This window comes from Aricia agestis, chromosome 16 (assembly GCF_905147365.1).
Source record: "Aricia agestis chromosome 16, ilAriAges1.1, whole genome shotgun sequence".
NCBI lineage: Eukaryota > Metazoa > Arthropoda > Insecta > Lepidoptera > Lycaenidae > Aricia > Aricia agestis.
In genome coordinates, this window is record NC_056421.1 from 14205964 (window position 1) to 14230254 (window position 24291).

The window sequence follows — 24291 nt, forward strand, 5'->3', positions numbered from 1 at the left end:
ATTATATACTTAGTAGGGACGTCAACATGATCCAGGGGGGGGGGGGGGGCAGCTGCCCCCCTTGCCCCCCCTCGGTTCGCTCATGGCGACACCAGAGAATTTCAACAACCCTCATTCTGTCCGAAGCGGTCATTGAAGTGCCAGATGTTTCTAGTCTAAGGGCGATATAGCAGTTAGAGATTATCATATTAAGAGCTGCCAAGAGGTTTTCGGATGAATCTATAATAGCCTGTGTCAGATAAGAGTACAATATTAATAGAATACAGAGCGAGCATTTTTCACATAACTCCTAGACTAGAAAGGTCAATGACCGCTGTTGCCAACTTAAATTATTTTGACTATATATAGTTACGATTACGTAGCTGTCTACATGAAATCCAGGTCCCATTACCATGTTGGTGATGCGTCTCGCCTGCGTTTGAGGACTATACGCACTTCATACCAGGTATTTACACCGGATGTAAACTGAAAAAAAAAATAATAGTGACTCTCCAGGCGTTTTTTTTTTATTTTAAAAGAAAAATATTTACAATACTTTGTTAAAAGTTTTTTTTTAGTTTTTTTTAAAACTATTACTATTTATTTTTAATCCAGTGGGTCGTCGTCTCGTCAAAATCGTCAAAAAATCCGTCGTCATAACTCATAAGTCATAACTCATAACCATACAAATTGCCGATCCGGGCAATTTGTATGGGTCCTTTGTATTTGTATGAAGATGGCATTTTTTGAGTTCCCAGCATTGTTTTCATAGAAAAAGTTTTTCATTTTGACGGGCTCATTTGATGGTTTTAAGAATAACGGTGTTAACCCTAACAACCTGTGTACTTTAATAATTAATACTTAGTAATATTTAAATTTGGATGATCTCACCATCAGGACCGCGGCGGCAAGCGCTAGAGGAGTTCCGTAGGTGTCGAGGATGAGGTCAACGAAATCCTTGCAGGTGAGGACTCCAACCAGCTTGGTGCCGGCGCACAAGAGCTCGTTGCCCGCACCCATCACCTTGCTAACCACCAACGACTCCCAATCCCTGGGGCGCTCCAGTGGGATCTTCGGGCAGCAGGGCAGATCCTCCAACTGAGAAACAACATAGGTACAGGAATTTGACAGTATACAAGTAATCGTCCCTCGCCGGTTTCGGTGTCGGTGGTTTAATTGAGACCAGAGCCCCTAGCTAAGTCGTTTTCTTTATTGTTTATAGAATCGCCGATCAAAACGTACGGAATTGACATGAAACGAGTCGAATGTCGACCTTATTTTGTCGAATGCTTGCGTCAATTCCATATAGACCGGGAGATGGTGACACAAATTTCTTGGTCATTTGTACCAGTATGGTGATTTAATTCACTTTACGTAATTAGACCCCTATAGAGTCTAATTACGTAAAGTGAATTAAATTAAATTAAGAAATTAAAAAAGACCCCGCCAAAAAACTTTAAAAAGTAATGAAATAATATGTACTGACTTTCAGTTGAAATAATTCCTAAGAGTAAAGTAATATTTTAGTCCATAAATGTTGTCACGGTGTGTCGAGGGACCGCCAAGTAAACTACGACAACAGCAACTTTTGCATTTTGTATCGCCATAATAGTCGCTGATTCTCTCGATTCGGGTCGCTGTGAACTGACCCTTAAACTATAATGTTATGTGAAATCAAACATCTACATTAGCGGTCCCCCGATACACCTTGACAACATTTATGAACTAAAACATTACTCTTAGGAATTATTTAAACTTAAAGTCAGTAAATATTATTTCAATTATTTTTAAAGTTTTTTGGCGGTTTTTTTTTTTAAATATCTTAATTTAATTTAAGCTTTTTGACTTGTGCAGAATAATTCCTATCAACAGGATCATATCCCAATGAATACCATCTATAAAAATGTCTTCTTGGATGAGGCCGTCAATATGAGCCCAAGCATGAAACCTCCAATTTGGGTTCATACTTCAAACGGAGTTCGGCTCCTATAGAATCCAGGTTATGCTGCAGCAGCAGCATGCAAATATATACTGTTTATCTACGTCTAACTGGTTGTCGCAATTAAAATGAGCCCAAACACGAAATCTCTGCTCTAAGTTTGTGAGGAGTCTGGTATCCTATTGATTACCAGGTGATGCTGCAGCACCAGGTCAACTTTCCAATAATGTATATATATTCATAAGTGTCACGAACCAGAATGCAAAATATAAAATCCATCAAACGACTACAAGTTGCAGTGATATTTCAGCAATGAGCAGGCTAATTAATGATGATGAACTAAGTACTAACAGCTAAGAACACTCGCGATCATGTCAGCTTTCGAACAAAAAAAAAAAAACTAGATCAAAATCGGTCCACCCGTTTGGATGCCATAATTCCACAGACAGACAGACACGTCAAACTTATAACACCCCTCTTTTTGGTCGGGGGTTAAAAAGGAAAATGATGGTCATAGTGTTCGCACTGGCGGCACAAACGCGTGGGCGTTAATCGAACGCGTCGGATAAGTAACCCCGCGACCCCCGGCTTGAGGCCACAGAGGTCGTCTTTCTAGTGAATCTTACCGTTCCGCTCTTCATGTAAACAGCTAGGATGAATTGTTCCAGCGGCTCGCCGACCACCGACTTCCCTGTCTGCGGGCTTATGATGAAGCACAGGCACATCACCGTCAGCGTGAACATACACCACGTGTACTGGAATTGCAGAAAACGATAATTTAAATAACCATATACAAGTTGTAACAAAACTAAGTGATGGCTGTACTTTATGCTGCGTTTCCATGCTCGCCAAGGCTTTGCAAGCATTTACAAGGCATAAGGGCCAAAAATCTCGCTTGGCATTTGAAAGTCGTTTACACGCTTGTGAATGCGTCAGTTTATTACGTACGTATTATTGCTTGGATGTACATGCAAGCAAGCGCCCTTTGATCTGTGTCCAAAAACCGACACTACAACGGATCGGATACAATCGTCCACAAGCTCACGCAAGCCAAGCCAGATACTCTGTTTACACGCTTGTGCTTGTGGACGCTGGTCAAGCCTTGGCAAGCATGGAAACGCAGCATAAGGTACATATAGTTTACTACGAAAGTAGCAGCGCTGAAAGAACAAATTTTTTGTAATTTGTATGGGCAAGCGCCCGAGCGTCATGAATTTTCGCATACGAATGTAAAAAAAGTTACTCTTTTAGCGCTGCCGCTATCGCAGCGAACTCTATATAGAGTACCCATGCACACCCTGAAGTATTATCACTTAGTTTTGTTACACTCTGCATGACTCTGACACATGTGTCAGAGTAAACACGAATCTAGCGACACATCTCAAGCTAGAATCTATCAAGAAGTTCAGGCTGCAGAAAGGCATATACCTACTACTATTGGCATGTACCATTAGATGTTTGTAACTTTTCTTTTACGAATATTTTATGATCTCTAAAAATACGTCTCCGGTAACGAAATAGTTCCCGTACCGAGAGGAGCATGCAGCGATTGCCCGTGCAGAGTCCGCCCCAACACAGGAGGCCAATGATGAGGCCACCGCAGGCTACGTACGTGAGGAGGGTCAATCCAGTGCTCAGGCCCAGACCAAGAAGTCCCAGACACAGCCCCTGGAAAAGTCAGTTGCATTCGATAATTTTGACAAGCGAAGTACATAATATTATCTGTATGGGAGTGGCGAACAGGGCAATCGCCCGGGACCTCGCAAGTCGCAAGGTATTTTTTCGTAAGACAAAGGGCCTCGCATAGACCTGCCGCCCAGGGCCTCGCAAAGACCTTCCGCCCGGGGCCTGGCAACGGGCAAGGCCGCCACTGCATACCATAATAATATATGTATTGAATGTACGTGAGGTGGCCACCGACGTCAACCTAGCCGCTGCCACCGCGGTGTCATGTGAAGACTGCTTGGCACGGCGCTTACGACACCTTTTAGCTTTACAAGATTCAATATCGTTGTACTACTTGCTTGCTTGCTTACTTAATACCACATTTTGTCAATTGCTACTCACATACATACATACACAGTACACACACTTGTGACTGTTGCTTGTTTAAACAACTACCGGATGACGATAAGGCATTACTCAGATTCAGTTTCATAACAATGTATAACCTTGTACTAGCTAATAAGTATGTATTCTGTATGACTTTCTGTTCGAAATTATTTGTTCATGAATACCACTCTCTGTTACATCTTATCATTGCTCCACAGTTCGAGGGGTCAGTCATACGACTCATACGGTCGATTAAATAGGAGTAATATTATAGCTGCTCATTTAACTTCAGCCTCAAGTCAATACAAACCCAACTCGAGACAATTCGAACTCAGCATAAGCTCTATTTGACACGTCTCAGAACAAATGCTTGACAATGCAGCCATCACACCTGATTGTCTTTCAGAAAAGATGACCCATGTGTGATGTGTCGGATGTTTCAATTATTCGTAGGAAACATCTTCTTTCATTAATCATTATACTCATTTCGGATTAAAAGCCTTACGATTGTGGGAATAGAGGAACAAATTATTTATGTATATTATGTATTACGGACAATTGGGCATTATGGCTTCAATGAAATCTGCCTCTGACATAAAAGTCGGTGTAGGTGCTAATAAAAATATGTCTGCAGTTTCAGATTTCGCCGACCACGCCTAGTTGAAACTTGAAACAACTAACTTGAAACTTCTCAAGACGCTGATAACTGCGAATGGCCTTGAGGATTTGCATTTCTCGCATCACTCTCGCTCTCGCATCACTGTCGATTTTCATGCGAGAGAGAGAGAGAGAGAGAGAGATGTGAAATGTTCACGCGGTAACGTGGATATATTTTTCGTTTGTTAGGCAAAAATGAATATTATGGGAAATCTCAAATCTAGATGTCAGAACCAAAAATTAAATCTTACAAGCTTTGGATTTTTGTAAAGGGTATCAAATAAACAAAATTTGAAAGCATACCTTGTATAGATATAGGTACTTAGCTTAGTTAGAACTGTTTAAAGTTCCTGGAAGATGTGACTTTGGTATTGTTTTTCATCTAGTATTATTTTATTGTGATCTCGCAGTGTACTTTGTAGCGGTCAAAACTCGTGTTCGCGCCGCCGCATATTATATCCAGCCTAAGTTAAAAGTGCTAACTCTGCTAAGTCTGACTTTCTTGTTGTTATAATATTCAATTAAACTTACCACTTCTAATGTATTTATAATATACAGTAAGCATTTTCCACAGCTCATCTTGATGTCTCAACTCTATAACTCGGTAGGTGTAATCACCAATCAGGCCCTAGGTAGTAGTCGGGCGTACCGCGCCCGTTGGTATCCCTACCGCAACTGATCAGCATAGTAACTTATAACTACTACTGGAACATGACGTGTTTAGTGTTGATACCAGACGCCATAGTGTGTGTAAGTACCATAAAATTTTTGTGCTCTGGAGTCTGGACTCTTACGTTTTAGAAATAAGGATCACTTTTGCACTTAAAGTAGAATTTGACCACAGCTTTGGTGCGCGTTTCAGCGGTATTCCCCGGTAGCGACGAATGCCCGAGAAAAAAATTAAGCATTTTTAATATAAGCATACTTGAAGACGTGTGCTTACATTAAAAATTGTATTCCATGTAACTATGTTGTGAAATGTATATTGTGTATGTTCACCATAAAATTAGAAGCACTAAAAAACTTATCGCAACACCTCCATCGCGGGTATCGCAGACACAATAGATTTTCAATTGTTATGCGGCAGCCGGCTGCCGCTTGGGGATGGATTGGTTAAGCCGAGTTTTCACTAGGGGACATTTGTCTCGCGACCTAGTCGCGCGACACGTAATGTAGGTAGTAGACCGTACGTGTCCCGCGACATGTCGCCCGACATCACAGCGACATTACGGGTTGCGGGACTTGTCGCTGGCGACATACTGTTCACTACTGACTAGTGTGAACAAGCGAGTCGAGGGACATGACATCGAGGGACAATTAGTTGCAGGGGACTAAACTACGTATTGCAAGGACAAACTACGTAAATGTCGGACGACTTGTCTGCACGACATGTCCCCTAGTAAAAACGCGGCTTTAATTTCTGAGTTACTATGAAAAATGCACGTCATGAATTTGCCCATACAATATTAAAAAAGTAACTATTTCAGGGCTGCTACTTTTACAGCGAAAGTGTACAATAATATACTCAAACACAAATAAAAAATAAAATAAAATTTATTAGACACTACAGTCTATATAAAAATCAAGTGAGGTAGGTTAGGAAACCTGTAGCTAGGGCTAGCAGTCTCTTTTCCCATTGCTTTTCCCCTAAACATAGAGCATACAATTTTTATTAGCATAGTTCCTTAATTTTACAATTTGTTTTTTGTGTTATATACTTTAAATGTATTCTATATAGCACAGATTTTGACATGGTATAATTATGATTTTATCTATTTAAGGTGAGGTGGGGTAAGTCAAACATAGTTTACTGTTGGACAGCATAAATCGAATTTTCTGACTAAACTATTTGACCTATCTTTGAGTTGACAATGGCGTACATACGACAAATTCTTATGTTTTTATAAAATAATAAATAAATTCCAGTTGACGTGTTTTAGGCTCGTATAATTTAAAAAAATGTAAGTACATAGTTAAAACTGCTAGTCTTCCCCCAGGAAATGGGTTAAGACTAACAGTAGCAAAATTTTGTATAAGATAAAGACTTTATGCACTTTCCAAAACAAAATAATACTTCTTCAAATAGTTTAAATAAAATTTTAATTCTATTAACTTGGAATAACGTTTAGTTTTGGAGTATTTTTATAATATAACAATTTGGGGTAAGACTAACATACTATCGAAAACAGAGGTTTTGCTTTGTTTTAGAACAAATCTTTAAATACAACGTGTTAATGGAATAACCGAAACTGAAAAAAACCGTTTTATATGTAATGAAACTGATCAACTTTGCCAAAGAATCTTTTTTCAAAACAAAAAAATACTTCTCCTTAAAAAATTTAAAGTTCGATTAGACAATTTGTATTGAGAAGTAATTTTTTTTAAGAGGATTTGGGAAAGTTGTTCAGTTTTACTAACTAAACAAATGCTTTTCGCAATTTCAGTTATTCCATTAACTTGTTGTACTTATATAAAAAAAAAAATACCTTGGTCCAAATATAAACACAACGGCTGAACCGTTGTGTTTATATGGACTTTATCTATCCTAAATTTTATTTCAGCCAATTAAAAAAAAATAATTTGATCGGAGCAAAATATACACTAGCAGTTTTTCATCAAAATTGGTTCAGTGGTTTTGGCGTGAAAGAGTAACAGACAGACAGACAGACATACATACTTTCATTAAAACTGTAAAGAAATATATAAATCAAGTGGAAAAAGTGCATGAAAACTGTATATTTATTACTGTGAAACAGACTTTCACATTCACTTTTGTGATCTTAACCTTAAAAAAATGTATGTACCCAAAAAGGAAAACAAAACCTTAACTGAATGGTTAATTACATCTGATTTCGGGAAAGACTAACGTACGTTAGTCTTACCCCTGGGAAACTGATAGTCTTACCCCACTTGAATGCATTTAAGTTATGTTTTTGTTTCGTTGAAAATTCAAGTTATTCGTTTGTTTTACTGAAAATCCATCTAATCTTATAAAAGCGAATATTAATATTATGGTACTTAACATCGGAACACTTCAATTTATTCACTTTTTATTGGCAAAATGTACACACATGTAGGCACCCAACAGCTTACCGAAAAGTTTAAAACGTCTGACAAATTTCATTTTGTTATATTGGCAATATGGTCGAGTATCGGCGACATATATGAGTTGAGCTGAGACCTCTTTCGACTTAACTGTTTTACCGACATCCTGGCATTGGAAATAACGCTACACATATCGAGATAATTGCAAGTGTTATTCTTGCCGCGGTGATAGTCTTACCCCACCTCACCTTACGTTTAATAAGTATGCAATACAATTAAATTAAATACAACCCCAAGTTATCAATTTATTTAATTACACTCTGTATAAGGTTTACAAAAATCAACTAAGTAGAGATGTTTTGTGTAAAATAATAATAATATGATCTATAAGACTGTTACATATTATATTATATGTTACGGCTAATAGCCGAAGTGCGGCTACACCTAGTTTTACCCGGCTACAACTAGGTGTAGCCGGCCACATGCGGTTAAACTTAGGTGTATCCTACTTATCTTCGGTTACAACTAGGCTTAGCCTTCATTATAGCGGCTAGAACTAGGTGCAGCCACACACCGGTGGTTAAACTTAGGTGTATCCTATTTATCATCGGCTAGAACTAGGTTTTCAGTTTGTTTTGAGATTCTAATTTTGCGTATCCCGATTGATTCGATTACATGGAATAAATATGACACAGGGATGTTTAAGTGACATTTATTATTTATTATTTGACAGGCAAATATCTTTTAACAAAAAAGGGCGTTATTATGCCCGGCCGCACATTGTCCGAAATTTCTGATCAGAAACAGTTGAACATCCGCGCTGTCTCTTACATTTTGTAGTGAGCCGAGTGAGCTCGAATTCGCCGGAAGGATATTTCGGATAGTGTGCGGGGTGGCGGTCCGGCGAAATTCAACTGTTTCTGATCAGAATTCGGACAATGTGCGGCCGGGCTATAAGTATTTAAACCACAAAATATTATAAACTAGATGTCCCGCGTGGCTTAGGAATTTTACGGAAACCGTACATTTTCCCATAAAAAATTGCGAATGTCCCTACCCCCTTCACGTGGTCACTCTATATCTGTGCCAAATATTGCCATAAAAAATTGCTCCAGTAGTTCGTGAGATAAACCCTTTCTAATATTTCCCCCGTGAATTATCACGCTAAGACTAATACGACCGAAGAAACTAGGCTATAGGCTATATATTAATATAGCCTAGCTATAGCCTTACTCGATAAATGAGCTATCTAACACTGAAATCGTGTGAATCCTTAAGAGAAAAGTTTAAGGAAATAAATATTCTGACCGTCGCATCTCAAATCTCAATATGTCTTGGATAACGTACTGTATGTAAGAAAGAACTTAAATAATTTCAAAAAGAAAAGCGACAATCATTGTTTTAACACTAGGATTAAGAACAAATTAGAAATACCAGTGATCAGACTTAGCAAAGTCAGCAAATCTTTTAAAGGCCAGTGTATACGCCTGTACAATAGAATCCCAGAAAACGTTCAAAATCTCTCTATCAATAAATTTAAAAATGTAGTAAAAGAACGTTTGTGTACTAAAGCTTATTATAAAATCAATGATTTCATCGACGACAACACACCTTGGGAATAGGGTGGTTCTTACAGGCTACTTGAATATTTTTTATAATTCCTATTGTAAATAGCTCTTAGTGATAATATTGTTATATAACACAGTCAAATTAACTAGACGCATGGTGATGACGTCATTACGAAGCTTGCATATACATTCCAGTGGTGCGTCAGGTTAATGTGACCGTGTTGTACTGTATATGTTTTAAATTGTAATTTTCCATCTTTTTAGTAAAAGATGGCCCCGTGCGAGTTTCTTACGCCGGTTCTTCTCGCCGGGTTAGTTCCCGAACCGGTGGTAGGCACCGTAGTATCGACGTTCGGTAAAGTTTTTGTAAAAAAATTACTCCGAATAAAAATATTTTTGATTTTGATTTGATTTAAATAAGTTTTTAAATCGGACCTGTAGTTCCTGAGATTAGCGCGTTCAAGCAAACATACTCTTCAGGTTTATAATATTAGGTATAGATTTTTTAAAATTATCACTTGACAAACTCAAGTCTCGATCTAAAAGAATATGAAAAGTACCAATAACAGGGTCATAATAGGCTCATAATCATGGGACGATGCATGGTATAATATGGTAGTAATGATAATGATGATGAATATCATTTGCATAGTAGCATATGCTTTCCATTCTTAAAACAACGCCGAAACTCTGAAACGTGTATCTATAAAGAATCAGAAGTTCTCTCAGCACCTTCCGAACCACGGTATACCAGGTATATCTCGGTGCAAATCTTAGTTGTTGGTAGCATATGCTTAGAATACTTCTCACGAAACCGAAGTCACCACAATATGTTTCCCTATAAATTTTGAGGAGTTCCCTCGATTACTTATGGATTCTTCATCAGATCACCACTTTTGTGAAAATAATACCAAATAGGGATGATACCCTATATAACAAAAGAAAAATTTTGAAAATCGGTTAACAAACAAAAAAAAAGATCCGACTAATTACCGGCCTATTTCGATTTTACCGACTCTTAGTAAAATATTTGAAAAAATAATTTTACAGCAATTACTGTTACATTTTAATTTAAATAATTTATTACACAATAACCAATACGGTTTTACTAAGGGTCGTTCCACAACGGATGCTGGTATAGGTCTTCTTTGTAGCATATTTGAAGCCTGGGAGGAGTCACAGGATGCCTTAGGTATTTTTTGTGACCTCTCTAAGGCATTTAATTGTGTCGAGCATGCTACTTTAGTCAAAAAATTACACCACTATGGCATAAGGGACTCAGCACTCAGCCTTTTGACTTCTTACCTCAAAAATAGGACTCAAAGGGTTGAAGTTAATAGTAAAAGATCCAATGGGACCAAAATAGAATTAGGTGTACCACAGGGATCCATTTTAGGACCATTTCTTTTTCTCATCTACATTAATGACTTACCTTATCTAGTTAAGGACAATGAGATAGTACTTTTTGCTGATGACACTTCACTTATTTTTAAAGTGAAGCGACGGCAGTCAAATTACGACGAGGTAAATAGTGCTCTCTCAAAAATAGTACATTGGTTTAATGTTAATAACTTACTTTTAAACTCTAAGAAAACCAAATGTTTAAAATTTACTTTGCCCAATGTTAGGCAAGTTCAAACCAATTTACTATTAAATGATGAGAAAATGAATTTGGTGGACTCCACTATATTCTTAGGCATTACATTAGATAGTAAATTACAGTGGGGTCCTCATATTGCTAATCTTGCAGGTAAGCTCAGTTCTGCAGCATATGCAGTCAGAAAAATTAGGGAAATTTCTGATGAAGACACGGCAAGACTAGTTTATTTTAGTTATTTTCACAGTAGAATGTCTTATGGTATCCTTTTATGGGGAAACGCTGCCGACATCAATACAATTTTTGTGCTGCAGAAGCGAGCTATACGCTCAATTTATAAAATGTCAGCATTTGAATCTCTGAGAGAAAAGTTTAAAGAAATTGGTTTTCTAACTGTTGCTTCTCAATACATTTTGGATAATGTATTGTATGTTAGAAAGAATTTAACTAAATTTAAAACTAAAAGTGATAGTCACGGTAGAAACACTAGAAATAGGCACAAGCTGGAAATACCAGTGATCAGACTTAGCAAAATAAGTAAATCTTTTAAAGGTCAATGTATACGCCTTTACAATAAAATCCCGGAAAACGTTCAAAATCTATCAATTAATAAATTTAAAAAAGTAATTAAAGAACGTTTGTGTGCCAAAGCCTACTATACGGTCAAAGATTTCCTAAACGATAACACATCTTGGGAGTAGGATGGCTGCTTGCAAGGCTGCTTCTACATTTATTATATGTGACTTACAATTGTGTATTCATATTGTATAGATTAAGTTATTTACATTGTAAATTTTATTTTTTTAAAAGACAAATTTTCCACTTTTTTACTAAAAAGTGGCCCCGTGCGAGTTTCTTACGCCGGTTCTTCTCGCCGGGTTAGTTCCCGAACCGGTGGTAGGCAACATGTAGTTCAACGTTCTGAAAATATTTGATTCAAATTTATTCAGAAATAAAACAATTTTTTTTTTTATTTTTTTTTTAAACGGCGGAGTAATCGTTGAACATAAAAAAAATGAACATAAAACCTCCTCCATTTTGAAAGTCGGTTAAACTTGTAGCCTTTTTGTTATTCTGATGCATAAGCTATATTATTGTAAAGTTTCATAAAAATCCGTTCAGTAGTTTTTGCGTGAAAGAGTAACAAACATCCATACATCCATACATCTAAACAAACTTTCGCCTTTATTATATTAGTAGGAGTAGGATCTTCTCTTTATAAACTAACAGAACTAGACATCTTTGGCGCAAAGATAAAAAAATAAACATAAAAAATAAAGTTTTACTTCTATAACTATGAAAAAAATCAACTAAGTTTTTGTTCTCTTCTCTCATATTTTTAAAACAAAATCTCAAAATAAAACCAAAATCCTTAACTGAACTGAAAACCTAGTTCTAGCCGATGATAAAAAGGATACACCTAAGTTTAACCACCGGTGTGGCTGCACCTAGTTCTAGCCGCTATAATGAAGGCTAAACCTAGTTGTAACCGAAGATAAGTAGGATACACCTAAGTTTAACCGCATGTGGCCGGCTACACCTAGTTGTAGCCGGGTAAAACTAGGTGTAGCCGCACTTCGGCTATTAGCCGTAACATATATAAATAATTGCATTTAACGCTAGATTCGGCACCAGCGTCCAGCAGACAGTAAACAAAAAGTTTCGTTTGATGTTTCACAACGTTTCTGTCAATATTCTGATAAAATGCTACATATTATGTCAAATTATTTACCTACTGTATGTGCTAGTAGCGCCCTCTGTTCTGACTTTTGCGTTATATTCCCTAAATTGCATTTCTACCTAAAATATGTACTTATTATGTACTATCAGAGAAGTTGATTCCTAGGCAGATGGGGTACCTAGATAACATAGTTTGGTCGCGTTACGACTTACGTCAAACCCAGCCAGAGCAGGCAGGACAGATCACAATGGGGTTGGCAACTGTCAAAGTGGCGCTATAGTAGCTTTCACCTTGTAGTTGTCAAAGTGTATGGAATTAAAAGGGAATTTTCGATTTTTTTAAATAAATAACATGCCTCAGATGTGTGAAGTCCCGTTTTGTAAATAAATAGGTGCCCACTATAATTCCCAAAAGACCCTAATATGGCTAAGATGTGGCTGAAAGCTATAATAAGGAAAAACTTTAGGCCCGAAGTTAGGCCCCATAAAAATGTAAACATATCCATGATTCCGACTTCCAAAACATAAGTATTTATCAGGTATGTTATTATTTTAACTATATTTTGTAAGTAAATCATAATATATAAGTAGACATAGTTTGTTTCCATACATGTTTTTATAATAGGTAAGTATAAAATTATTATTTTAGGTCTCAAGAATCAACACATATACACAGATACAGATACTACAGATACCCCGCCCAAAGAGCTACTCAATCATACTAGCTCATACAAAAATAAAAATACTATTAAATTTTTAGTAGGTCCAACCCCAGGTGGATAATTGTTCTCAAGGGTACAGCGGAGCAATAAGTGACCGTCAAAATATGATACAGTGAAGTCCTTTAATAGATAATTAGTGTCAAGAAGGAGACTGTATTATAATGGCAGACAGGGGTTTTAATGTTCAATCAAATCAAATAGGTCTTGAATCTTTGCAATAAAAAACATAATATTTACTATTAACATACCTACTTTTTTAAAAGGCAAGTCACAAATAGCAGGGGTTTTGCTAAAACATGACCAGAAGCTTGCCAGGCAATGTGTGCACATTGAGAGATTGATAGGTTTAACAAAAACATACAAAATTTTACAAACTCTTTTTATGTGCCTTTAGCATCAGAAATATTTTTTATTTGTTTTATGTTATAAGTATAAGTTTAGGGAATGTATTGTTGATAATAAAAAGTACAAAATCAATGTATGTTTTATTTATATGATCTTATATTATAACAATGCTTTAATCCAGTTTCATCACATTAATGCTTTATAATTAATATATTACAGATATAAAACTAAACTTGGTTTAAGTAGTTATAAGAAACAAAAACTTGTTTACAGTTAGATTCCTGTGCTATTCCACTTTTGTGAAGCTTTAAATTTACTTCATATTGCAGCTGCTTCATAGTTTTTTGCAATATCCTTTTATAAAGGTATTTTCCCCCATATTTGAATCCAAATCCTCTTGCTAAAACAAGGTAGGTATCGGGACTCACACAATGCCTTAGCTTCACTTATTTTCTTGTCATCACTAAAAATAGTAATAAAATATTATAGGTGATTATAGGTATTTGATTTAATTGTAATGAAAATATTTGTACTTACGTACGTGGGTTATGTATACTTACCAGCAAAATTACTGTCGTATGTAAGTTTGGGTTACATGAGGTAACAATGAACTAGCATTTATGTCCCGATATGTCCTAACATGAGGAACTTCCATCACATCGTCAACGGACTGATTCTCTGCACTTCCAAAATTGGAATTCCGGTCGTAAAGTTCCAATCTACAAGGTGAAAAAGTTAAGAATAAATAACAACAATAGAAGTTATACTTAATTCAAGCTCCAAATTGAATATTTACTTAATATTGTTACGTAACTTAAAAATATTTGTAAAAAGGTACACATTTTTTCCATTTTTTGGCTATGAGTGCCTAATTTTATTGGAAAAAAATGCAAATCAAATATTTTTGAGGTTATACCTTTCGACTAATTCTGCCCGTCTTCCGCTAAGCGATGCGCCTCTTTTCATTAGTTCAGCTTTTAGCTCACTTACACGCCAAGACGAATACATAATGATTTCAATATAATTAATACAGAAATTATGCAAAACTACTAAATAAAATTGTTGTTGTTGTTTGACAAAATCATTGACAGGTAAAAGCTAAGGTGGCGGCATCTACGAAAAGTTTCGACCGGCCTTCCCCATTACAGAGCGACAAATGGGAAGTTTTGCCGGGAATGTGAAAGAGATAGGGAGTTTGCGGCGCCCATATTACAGTCGGCATGCATGGCGCGGCCACGCCGACTGTATGTGCGCCACTGACACAAAAAGTGTGTCGTCTGCGATCTCCTATAATATGTTGTATTTTTATATTATTTTCATGATCCGACCAAGTGACGCTGGTCTGTCATCTGTCTAGGAATCAATTTTCTCGATGGTATGTATATTTATGTGAGCAATTGATCAGATGCTCAAAATACTCGTATCTGATAGGTAAGTAGTTGATTTTTAAATAACCTGTATTAAATTAATTAATGTGTTGTTAGGCGATAAAAAAAATTCAACATCATCTGTGAAAGTTTTTATTACAGATCATAATATGTATTGATTTGAGATACATGGTGTTGGATCACTTGGAGTGGATGGAGTGAATTGGCACCTTTTTAACATTCTAAATTCTAATGTCATGAGAATGTTAAAATGAATGGAAAGATAAAAGGAATCGTAATTCGTAACGTTTTTGAAAATAATTATTTGTATGAAATTTTTGATAGCCATATACAGTGTGTAACAAAAATAAGTGATAATACTTTAGGGTGTGTACGTGTTCCTTGTAGAGAGCTCACTGTGAAAGTAGCAGCACTGAAAGACGAAATTTTTTTTTCACTTTTGTATGGGCAAGGGCCCGAGCGTCACGAGTTTCCCCATACAAAAGTGAAAAAAAAATTTGGTCTTTCAGCGCTGCTACTTTCACAGTGAACTCTCTACAAGGAACACGTACACACCCTAAAGTATTATCACTTATTTTTGTTACACCCTGTATAATACTAGATGTTGCGCGCGGCTACACTAGTACAAATATACACCAGTATCCCGAGATAATCGGGACAAAATGTATCCTATGTTCTTTTCCGGGACTCAAAGTATCACTATACCAAGTTTCAGCAAAATTGGTCCAGCCGTTTACGCGTGATATATGGATTCATTTTTAACCGACTTCCAAAAAGGAGGAGGTTTTAACGTTGTTCGTGGCGGCCGAAAAGGAAGATCTTCCGACCGAGCGAGATAGCATGCTCGGTCAGGCCGAAGCCCCCTGACGTCATTTCAGACGTTGTATATATCTTGCCGTTCTCCGAAACTTCGATAGCGCGATGCAGGAATGTTAGGCGAATTGTGGGTACCGCCACATCACTCCCCCCCGAAGACCTGTGGTATTCTTCGATGCGCTTGTGTTGTCAGGTGTGGGCCGAAGCTACGCGTGCAATGACCAGGAGAGGGACCCCGTGCTCTGCTTGTTGACCGGTCGTTGTAGCCTATGGCTGCCCCGTTCAAGCCAGACACGGGTTCGACCGGCGCGGACGCCCAACGCGGCTTATGGTCGAGGCGACCCGATTATGCTTGATGACTGCTGACGTGGTGCGGAGGGGCGGGGAGTGTTGATGATGATTGATGTCCAGAAGGATGCGTGTTCTTGTCGGTGGTCACCAATTTAACGTTGTTAGTGGCGGCCGAAAAGGAAGATCTTCCGACCGAGCGAGATAGCATACTCGGTCAGGCCGAAGCCCACGTGATACATCTCAGCTGTCGTATATATACCGACGCGCTCAGAAAACTTCGATAGCGCGATGCAGGAATGTTAGGCGAATTGTGGGTACCGCCACAAGGTTATAATATGTTCGTCTATTTATTATTTCGTTTATTTTTTTGTATGTTTAACGATCACTTCGCCGTTTGTGGACCGATTTTCAAGATTTTTTCGCTATTATATCGGGTTTAATCCGAATTTGGTACCATGTTCATAAAAAAGGTGACTTGATGATGGGACCCATAAGTAATCGAGGAAATCGGAAGTATTTCAATTGGAAACTTATAGTGATTTTGGATAAATAATGAAGTATTCCAAGTAAATCTTACCAAAAAGTCAGATTTTGCACCAAGATATACCATGGTTCGAAGGTGGTGAACAGAACTCCGGCCTCCTTTATAGATACATGTTTAGGGGTTTCGACGTTGTTTTAAGAATTGAAGGCATAATATGGTAATGGTAAATAAGATTAATCATCATCATCGTCTCTACCATTCAAAGTTGAGATTGTAGTGTTTGTTCTTGCCCGTACTTAACTCTAGATTAAATTGTTCTGTATAAATTTATAAAAGTATATATTAAGTGCATGTCTTAGGTACGTTGTAATGATGTAATACGCAACAATGTATTCCTTGTGCATCACTGAATGTGTATATAAACTCCCGTCTCCCCCACAGGACAGGCTTCGCCTAGCGTGGGGGCCAGAACTGTTGGTTACTGTAAACTGTTATCTATGGAAATAAAATTTTATTATTATTTTTATTTTATTATTATTCTACCCTCACATCTTGCAACATCACATTATGACTCTACTAGCTGTGCCCCGCGGTGTTACCCGCGGTTTAAGTGATATATCATAAAAGACTATGAAAAGTACCAATAATAGGGATAAAACGGGACGACATATTATTCTATAACGATTTATGGTAGTGATGATGATTAAGATGAAGGTAATTTGCATAGTAGCATATGCTTTCCGCTCTTAAAACAACGTCGAAACTCCCAAACTTGTGCCTATCTATAAAGAATCAGGAGTTCGCTCAGCACCTTCCGAACCATGGTATACCTTGGTGTAAAATCTTACTTGTTGGTAGCATATGCTTAGAATACTGCTCACGAAACCGAAGCCACTACATATTTCCATATAAATTTTGAGGAGTCCCCTCGATTTCTTATGGATCTCTTCATCAGGTCACCATTTTTATGAATATGGTACCAAATTGGAATGATAACCTATACAATAAAAGAAATATTTTGAAAATCGGTTCACAAACGGCGGAGTAATCGTTGAAGAAAAAAAACGAACATAACTCCTCCTCCATTTCAAATGTCGGTTAAAATTGTAGCCTATGTGTTATTCTGATGTATAAGCTATATTATTGTAAAGTTTCATTAAAATCCGTTCAGTACTTTTTGCGTGAAAGAGTTACAAACATCCATACATCCACATATCCAAACAAACTTTCACCTTTATAATATTAGTATGATTATTAGTATTAACTCAAGCATATTATTATGTTACAAATATTTTAAGTGAAATTTCATACGAAGGTGTCTCTGGATCCAAAGGCACTGAACAGAACTCCTGAACCTTTAAACATTTAAAAAGCTTGGTTTAAGCATCGCTTAGATAACTGCAAGCATTTACACAATTTCTTTTACAGTAGTTTATACACATTTCGTAGTGGTTATCTACGCATAAAGCCTTGTGATCGTGTAGATAACTAAAAAGAGTAAAATTATTATTTTTTAACAAAAAGTTGAACCCGACTACATTTCGACAATTCGACTAAACCTCAACTTATTCTGTACTCAATTTTCATTCGTTTGAAGTCGGTACCAGCCTAGAATGAGATACTTGACATAGAACTTAGCTGGTACCGACTTCAAAAGAATAAAAATTGAGTACAGAATAAGTTGAGACTTAGTCGAATTTTGAAAGAGGCACTAATGAAGAATAAGAATTATTTCATACTTTTTAGATCATTTCAAGAATATTGTTTTTACCTTGGAATTCGGGTTCAATTTTTTGTTAAAAAATAATTATTTATAGTATAGATACACGGGTTTTTAAAATTGTGTCCGGGTTTCGATGCCCTAGTTACGATTACGTAGCTATCTACATGAACTCCAGTTAATATCCCCCATTACCATGTTGATTATGCGCTTCGGCTGCGTTTGAGGAGTTTACGCGCTTCATACCCGGCACATAGAGCAGACAAACACTGGAAAAAAAAACATTCAAATAGTGACTCTTCAGACTAGGATCTAATGACATTGCAATAATTTGATTAATTATTTTGAAAAAAAAGCGTTTTTTTTACTAAGGTTGGGTTGCACCAACTAACTTTAACTATAACTTTAACTACAATGTAAAATGTAAAATCTTTGGTTAAAGTTAAAAATGGACGCCATACTTAACCATAACCATAGAGCTCGAAAAGGTTTTAAATGCACGTGGCGAAAAAAGGAACTAACGCTGTAATCATACAAAAACGCCATTTTTGACAGTTCTCCTTTACCAGCAGCGCCCCTGTCCACGTTCATTTATAACCTTGTTGGACCAGCTGTCATCTGTCAATTTCTCCGGTCAAAATTAAGGTTAAAGTTAAAGCTAAATTTAGCCTTAACTATAACCATAACTTTAACCTTAACTTTAACCACGCCTCTGGTGCAACCCACCCTTAGTATTTAATTCCAGTCCTGTGGTGTAGGCTTCAAGGAGGCCCCGGGCTCCCAAGCTCTGATGTACCATCAAAGAAATTGTTTAATAGGCAGTTGACGATGTCAATACTCAACTGTAATCGGTCGGATGGGTTTGAACTTTGACGTTACGCGACCAAACTACGTAGGTCCGCCATCTGTCTATGAATCAACTTCTATAATAGTACAATGTAAATATAAAATAACTAAACTGTAGATGTTTTGTAATTGCTACTTTTATCAAAGATATCTTTCAGATAGTAACATGATTAGATCTTAACTCGCCAGAGACTGACTGACTTCCTAAATATACCTCTGCAGAGGCCTAGCCTTCATACACTGTTATTTTTTTTTTGTCTGGCTGTGTTTGTTGCCTGTGTATTCAATAAATATATTTTTCTTGTTTATTGGATTATCTCACCGCCAGGAACATGGTGCAAACCGCTACACGAGATCCGTAGGCGGATATGAGGAGGCTTATGAGTTCCTTGCAGGTGAGGAATCCCATCAGTTTGGTTCCGGCGCACAGGAGCTGGTTGCCCGCACCCGCCAACTTGCTGATCACCGACGACTCCCAATCCCTGGGGCGCTCCAGCGGAATCTTCGGGCAGCAGGGCAGATCCTCCAACTGAAAAAGAACTTATGGAATTCGACAGTACCTATTCAATATCATCCCTCACCAGAGCCCCTAGCTAAGTCGTTTACTTTATTGTTTATAGAATCGCCGATCAAAATGTACGCAGAATTGACATAAAACGAGTCGAATGTCAGGTTATTTTGAACTCTTACGTCAATTCCATACATTTTCGGCAATTCTATGCTCGGCGATTCTATAATAATTAAACGATAAAGAAAACGTCTTGCTAAGGGGCCAGTATGTATTTGGAAGTTGACATAACCCGATCGAATATCAATCATCCAGTCCGTTCATCATCTGCTTATGATTCAATTTCTCAAGTGGTACAAATAAACTACCAAGAAATTTTCATTTCCAATTTTTCATTCCAGGCTCCTCAGCGACAGTACATTCTAGTGAACCTTACTGATCCCCTCTTCAAATATACAGCTAGCAGGAGCTGTTCCAGGGGCTCGGCGACCATCAGCTTCACTGACTCCGGGTTTATGAAGTAAAACAGGCACATCACCGTCAGCGCCGACATACAGGCTGCGTACTGGAATTGCAAAAGACGCTGGTTTAATTGAGTACATAATAATATATACCCAGTATCACAGTAAACACAAATCTCTAAGCTAGAATCTATCGAGTAGTTCAGGCTGCAGAAAGGCCGGTCTACTAATATTGGCATGTGTCATTAGATGTTTGTACCTTTCCTGTACGAATATTTTATGATCTGTAAAATATGCGTCTCTGGAGCCGTACCACGAAACCGTTTTGAGAATCAATCAATCAATCAAAGAGAAAAATCAATAGAAACAAACGAGAAATGACATCGTTAGAGCAGAACGTGGCATTCTGATTCGATTGAGTCTCAAAACGGTTCCGTTGTAGGCCTCCTGGTTACGAAATATTTAGTTCTCGTACCGAGAAAAGCATGTAGATGTTGTCCATGCAGAGTCCGCACCAACCCAGAAGGCAGACGGCGAGGCCGCCGCAGGCCACGTACTTGAGGAGGGTGAACCCAGTGCTCACGCCCAGACCGAGAAGTCCCAGACACAGCCCCTGGAAAAGGCAGTTGCATACGATATTATGTGATAACTAGCTGTCCCGGCAAACGTTGTTTTGCCATCAAATGATTTTCCCTGCTTTTCTCTTGAAGTGTTTTCTCATTTTTTTTCTACAGACCTCACGGAGCCCGAGACTTTTCTAACGAACGCAAAACCGTGGAAATCGGTTCGTGCGTTCTGGAGTTATAGCGTCAGGAAGGAAAACCCGACTTATTTTTATATTTATGTGATATTAATATGACGTAACGCATCCGTATTTCGTAATGGCCGCTGTTGCCACCGGCCACAGTCACAAAACGCTACATATTTACTACAGTTTTCCTACATATTTACCATATTATATTAAACAAGCTGACCCGGCAAACGATGTTTTGCCCTATAAATTATTTCTAGTATCGATATAAAAAATAGATAAAAATATATTCTCAGGCCAAACAAATGAACATACTAAACTTCATTAAAATCGGTTGAGCCGAGGAGTTTTTTTTATATAGTAGATATCTATCTGCAGTATAAAGTATTTCGCCCATATAATATTATTTCGTCACCGTCAATCTCGAGTTTTAATAATTTACTATTATTTATTCAAGAAATGCACTTCATCTATCTATCTACTACTATCAATATACTACTATCAATATAAAAAATAGTAGCCCAGTAGCCGATTCTCAGACCTACTGAATATGCATATAATTTTTTTTTTTAACTAAGTATATTTAATAAAATTTGGTTAAAATCAGTAAAGCCGTTTCGGAGGAGTACGGTAACTAACATCGTGACACGAGAATTTTATATATCAAAGCGCACGGAGTGCGCGGCCAAGTTCCAGCAGGCCGCGCGCATGCCGTGCACTATTTACACGAACCGTTTCGACGCACTTTTGACCCCCGGTAGCTCAGTGCCTATTGCGAGTGCAAAGATAAAATTATACCTACGTAATTATGTGCTAGTACTTAAGCAGTATACCAAATTTAATAGATACAGCTTCGGTAGATCCTGAAATATCTCCCTGTGAAAATAGCTAATTTTGGCACTCACTCACTGACCGGTAATCAAAACCTCTAGGCCACTTCCAATTATTGTCCTAGCGTTATGAAATTTGGCACACAGGTCGTGTGTTATATGTAGATTATCAAAAAATTGAGAAATTTAAGAAATCGGTCAAGCGTGAGTCGGTTCACCTACAAACCTTAGAGGCCACTTCCGATTGTCCTAGCGTTATGAAATTTGGCACGCAGGTCATGTGTTATAAGTAGATTAAAAAAAATTGAGAAATTTGAGAAATCGGTCAAGCGTGAGTCGGTTCATCTACGAACTTTAGAAATCGGTCAAGCGTGTGCCACGTTCAAATTAGCAATATTATGGATCAGGCTGTTGATGAAAATGATAACGATCAATGAAGTGCATCTAAGCTTGGCATTGGATTGGATTTCAACTCTTTTTTTAGACCAAAAATTTGCCGATAGGAACTTGGCCCCATTTTAACAGGTATGTTTTTGGTGGGATAAGATGTACGTGAGTAGCCACCGACGTCAACCTAGCCGCTGCCGCCGCGGTGTCATGTGAAGACTGCTTGGCCCTTTAGCTATTTACCATTATTGATATCGAGCAAAAAAGGCCAAAATATGACTATTGTTGTATGGGATTAAATTTTAATTATATTTTGTTTTTAATATTTGTTGTTATAGCGGCAACAGAAATACACAATCTGTGAAAATTTCAGAAGTCTAGCTATAGCGGTTCTTGAGATACAGCTTGGAGACAGACAGACGTACAGACGGACAGACATCGACGTCTCAGTAAATAGTAATAGAGTCCCTTTTTTACCCTTTGAGTACGGAACCCTAAAAATGGATTATAAAATCGACAATCGGTGTAGCGGTCAAGCCGCGCGATCGCGCCGCCGCGCCGCATTATAATACATATATCCAGCCTAAGTAAAAAGTGCTAAGTCTGACTTTCTTGTTGTTATAATATTAAATTAAACTTACCACTGCTAATGTATTTATAATAGACAGGAAGCATTTTCCACTGCTCATCTTGATGTCTCTACTCTACTCGGTAGGTGTAATCAGGCCCCAGGAGTAGGCACTAGGCGGGCCTACCGCGCCCGTTGGTATCCCTACCTCAACTGATCAGCATAGGCCGTACCGCCATAGTAACTTGAAACTACTACTGGAATTAACCGCCGTACTCAGAGACATTTAATTACGATTAAGCTTCAATTTAATGAAGATTTTGACAGATAATGTATGGGACTTATGTCAAAATTTTGAATAATAATAATAATAATCTTTATTAACTCAAACATTTTTACAAGATCCTATGAAGACTCTGACTCCCAAACTAGGCAATGCCTGTATCTTAGGAGTCAGTGGCTTCTCCGAAATCCCAATATTGTGTGTTTAGCAATAGAAAAAAATAGTTTATTTTTTTCTATTGCTAAACATTTAATTTAATTGTACAGTGCACTTTAATCCTAAATGTACGTGTATAAATATTATGTTTAACTGGATAAATTATAAAATTATGAAATACGGTAAAACAAAGTTTTGTCGATTAGAACTTGTTTTAAAATTACAACTAAAATAAATAATACAAATTACTAAAATCCTATTAAGAAAAATTTAAGCTAACATTCTTCACTATAATCCCTAAACTGTAGTGCTTATTATAAACTTACTTGTATATAATATATATATTAAATCGAATATAGTAAATATATATACATTATACATGCAATAATATAATACAAAGAAGACGGATTACGGCCCATAGAAAATTACCCCACGTCCTACAGCAAAGTGATGTACCTAAAAAATAATGAAATAATAATATAAAAATATGACATACTTCCGAACGCCATCCTTACTGTCTGACATACGAAAAAAATGCTATGAAAATTCTTTCAGGCGCAATATAATATACTTAAATACTAATAAAACTAATAATTAATAATAACAATATAAAAAATAATGACATTAAAAAAAGAAATAAAATACATTAACCTATAGAAATTACCCTACAATCTACATCCTAAAGCAAAGAACCTCACATAATAAAAAGAAAAATGCTATGAATATTGTTTCAGGTGCAATATTTCAGGTTCATACGTGGGAGAGCCATGCTTCGGCACGAATGGGCCGGCTCGACCGGAGAAATACCATGTTCTCACAGAAAACCGGCGTGAAACAGCGCTTGCGCTGTGTTTCGCCGAGTGAGTGAGTTTACCGGAGGCCTAATCCCTACCCTATTCCCTTCCCTGCCCTCCCCTACCTTCCCCTATTCCCTTCCCTTTCCTACCCTCCCCTATTACCCTATTCCCTCTTAAAAGGCCGGCAACGCACTTGCAGCTCTTCTGATGCTGTGAGTGTCCATGGGCGACGGATGTTGCTTTCCATCAGGTGACCCGTTTGCTCGTTTACCCCCTTATTTCATATAAAAAAAAATAAAAATATATATATATATATATATATATATATATATATATATATATATATATATATTCATTTATTCGATGATCGAGTACCATAATCCAAGTCGGGTCAATAGCCGGGCGTTACTCCTTATTGTGG

The 24291-nt window shown here is 37.3% G+C and overlaps 1 protein-coding gene and 1 long non-coding RNA gene across 3 annotated transcripts; both read right to left on the reverse strand.

Annotated features, from left to right (window-relative positions):
* Positions 1–219: 219 nt before the first annotated feature.
* On the reverse strand, positions 220–22780 carry LOC121734887. Of its 2 annotated transcripts, none has more exons than XM_042125519.1 (5): positions 22708–22780; positions 3449–3586; positions 2545–2673; positions 871–1077; positions 220–465 (listed from the first exon to the last, which is right to left on the reverse strand). In XM_042125519.1, the coding sequence occupies exons 1-5, from the start codon at positions 22753–22755 to the stop codon at positions 388–390; spliced, it is 600 nt and encodes a 199-aa protein (XP_041981453.1). In that variant the 5' UTR covers positions 22756–22780; the 3' UTR covers positions 220–387. The 2 variants fall into 2 exon arrangements, with proteins under 2 accessions (XP_041981453.1, XP_041981452.1); XM_042125518.1 differs by lacking the exon at positions 22708–22780 and adding an exon at positions 5159–5288.
* LOC121734888 lies at positions 13958–14527 on the reverse strand. Its single transcript, XR_006036797.1, has 3 exons — positions 14501–14527; positions 14145–14303; positions 13958–14047 (listed from the first exon to the last, which is right to left on the reverse strand). It is a non-coding gene; the product is annotated as an uncharacterized LOC121734888 (long non-coding RNA).
* Positions 22781–24291: the final 1511 nt, after the last annotated feature.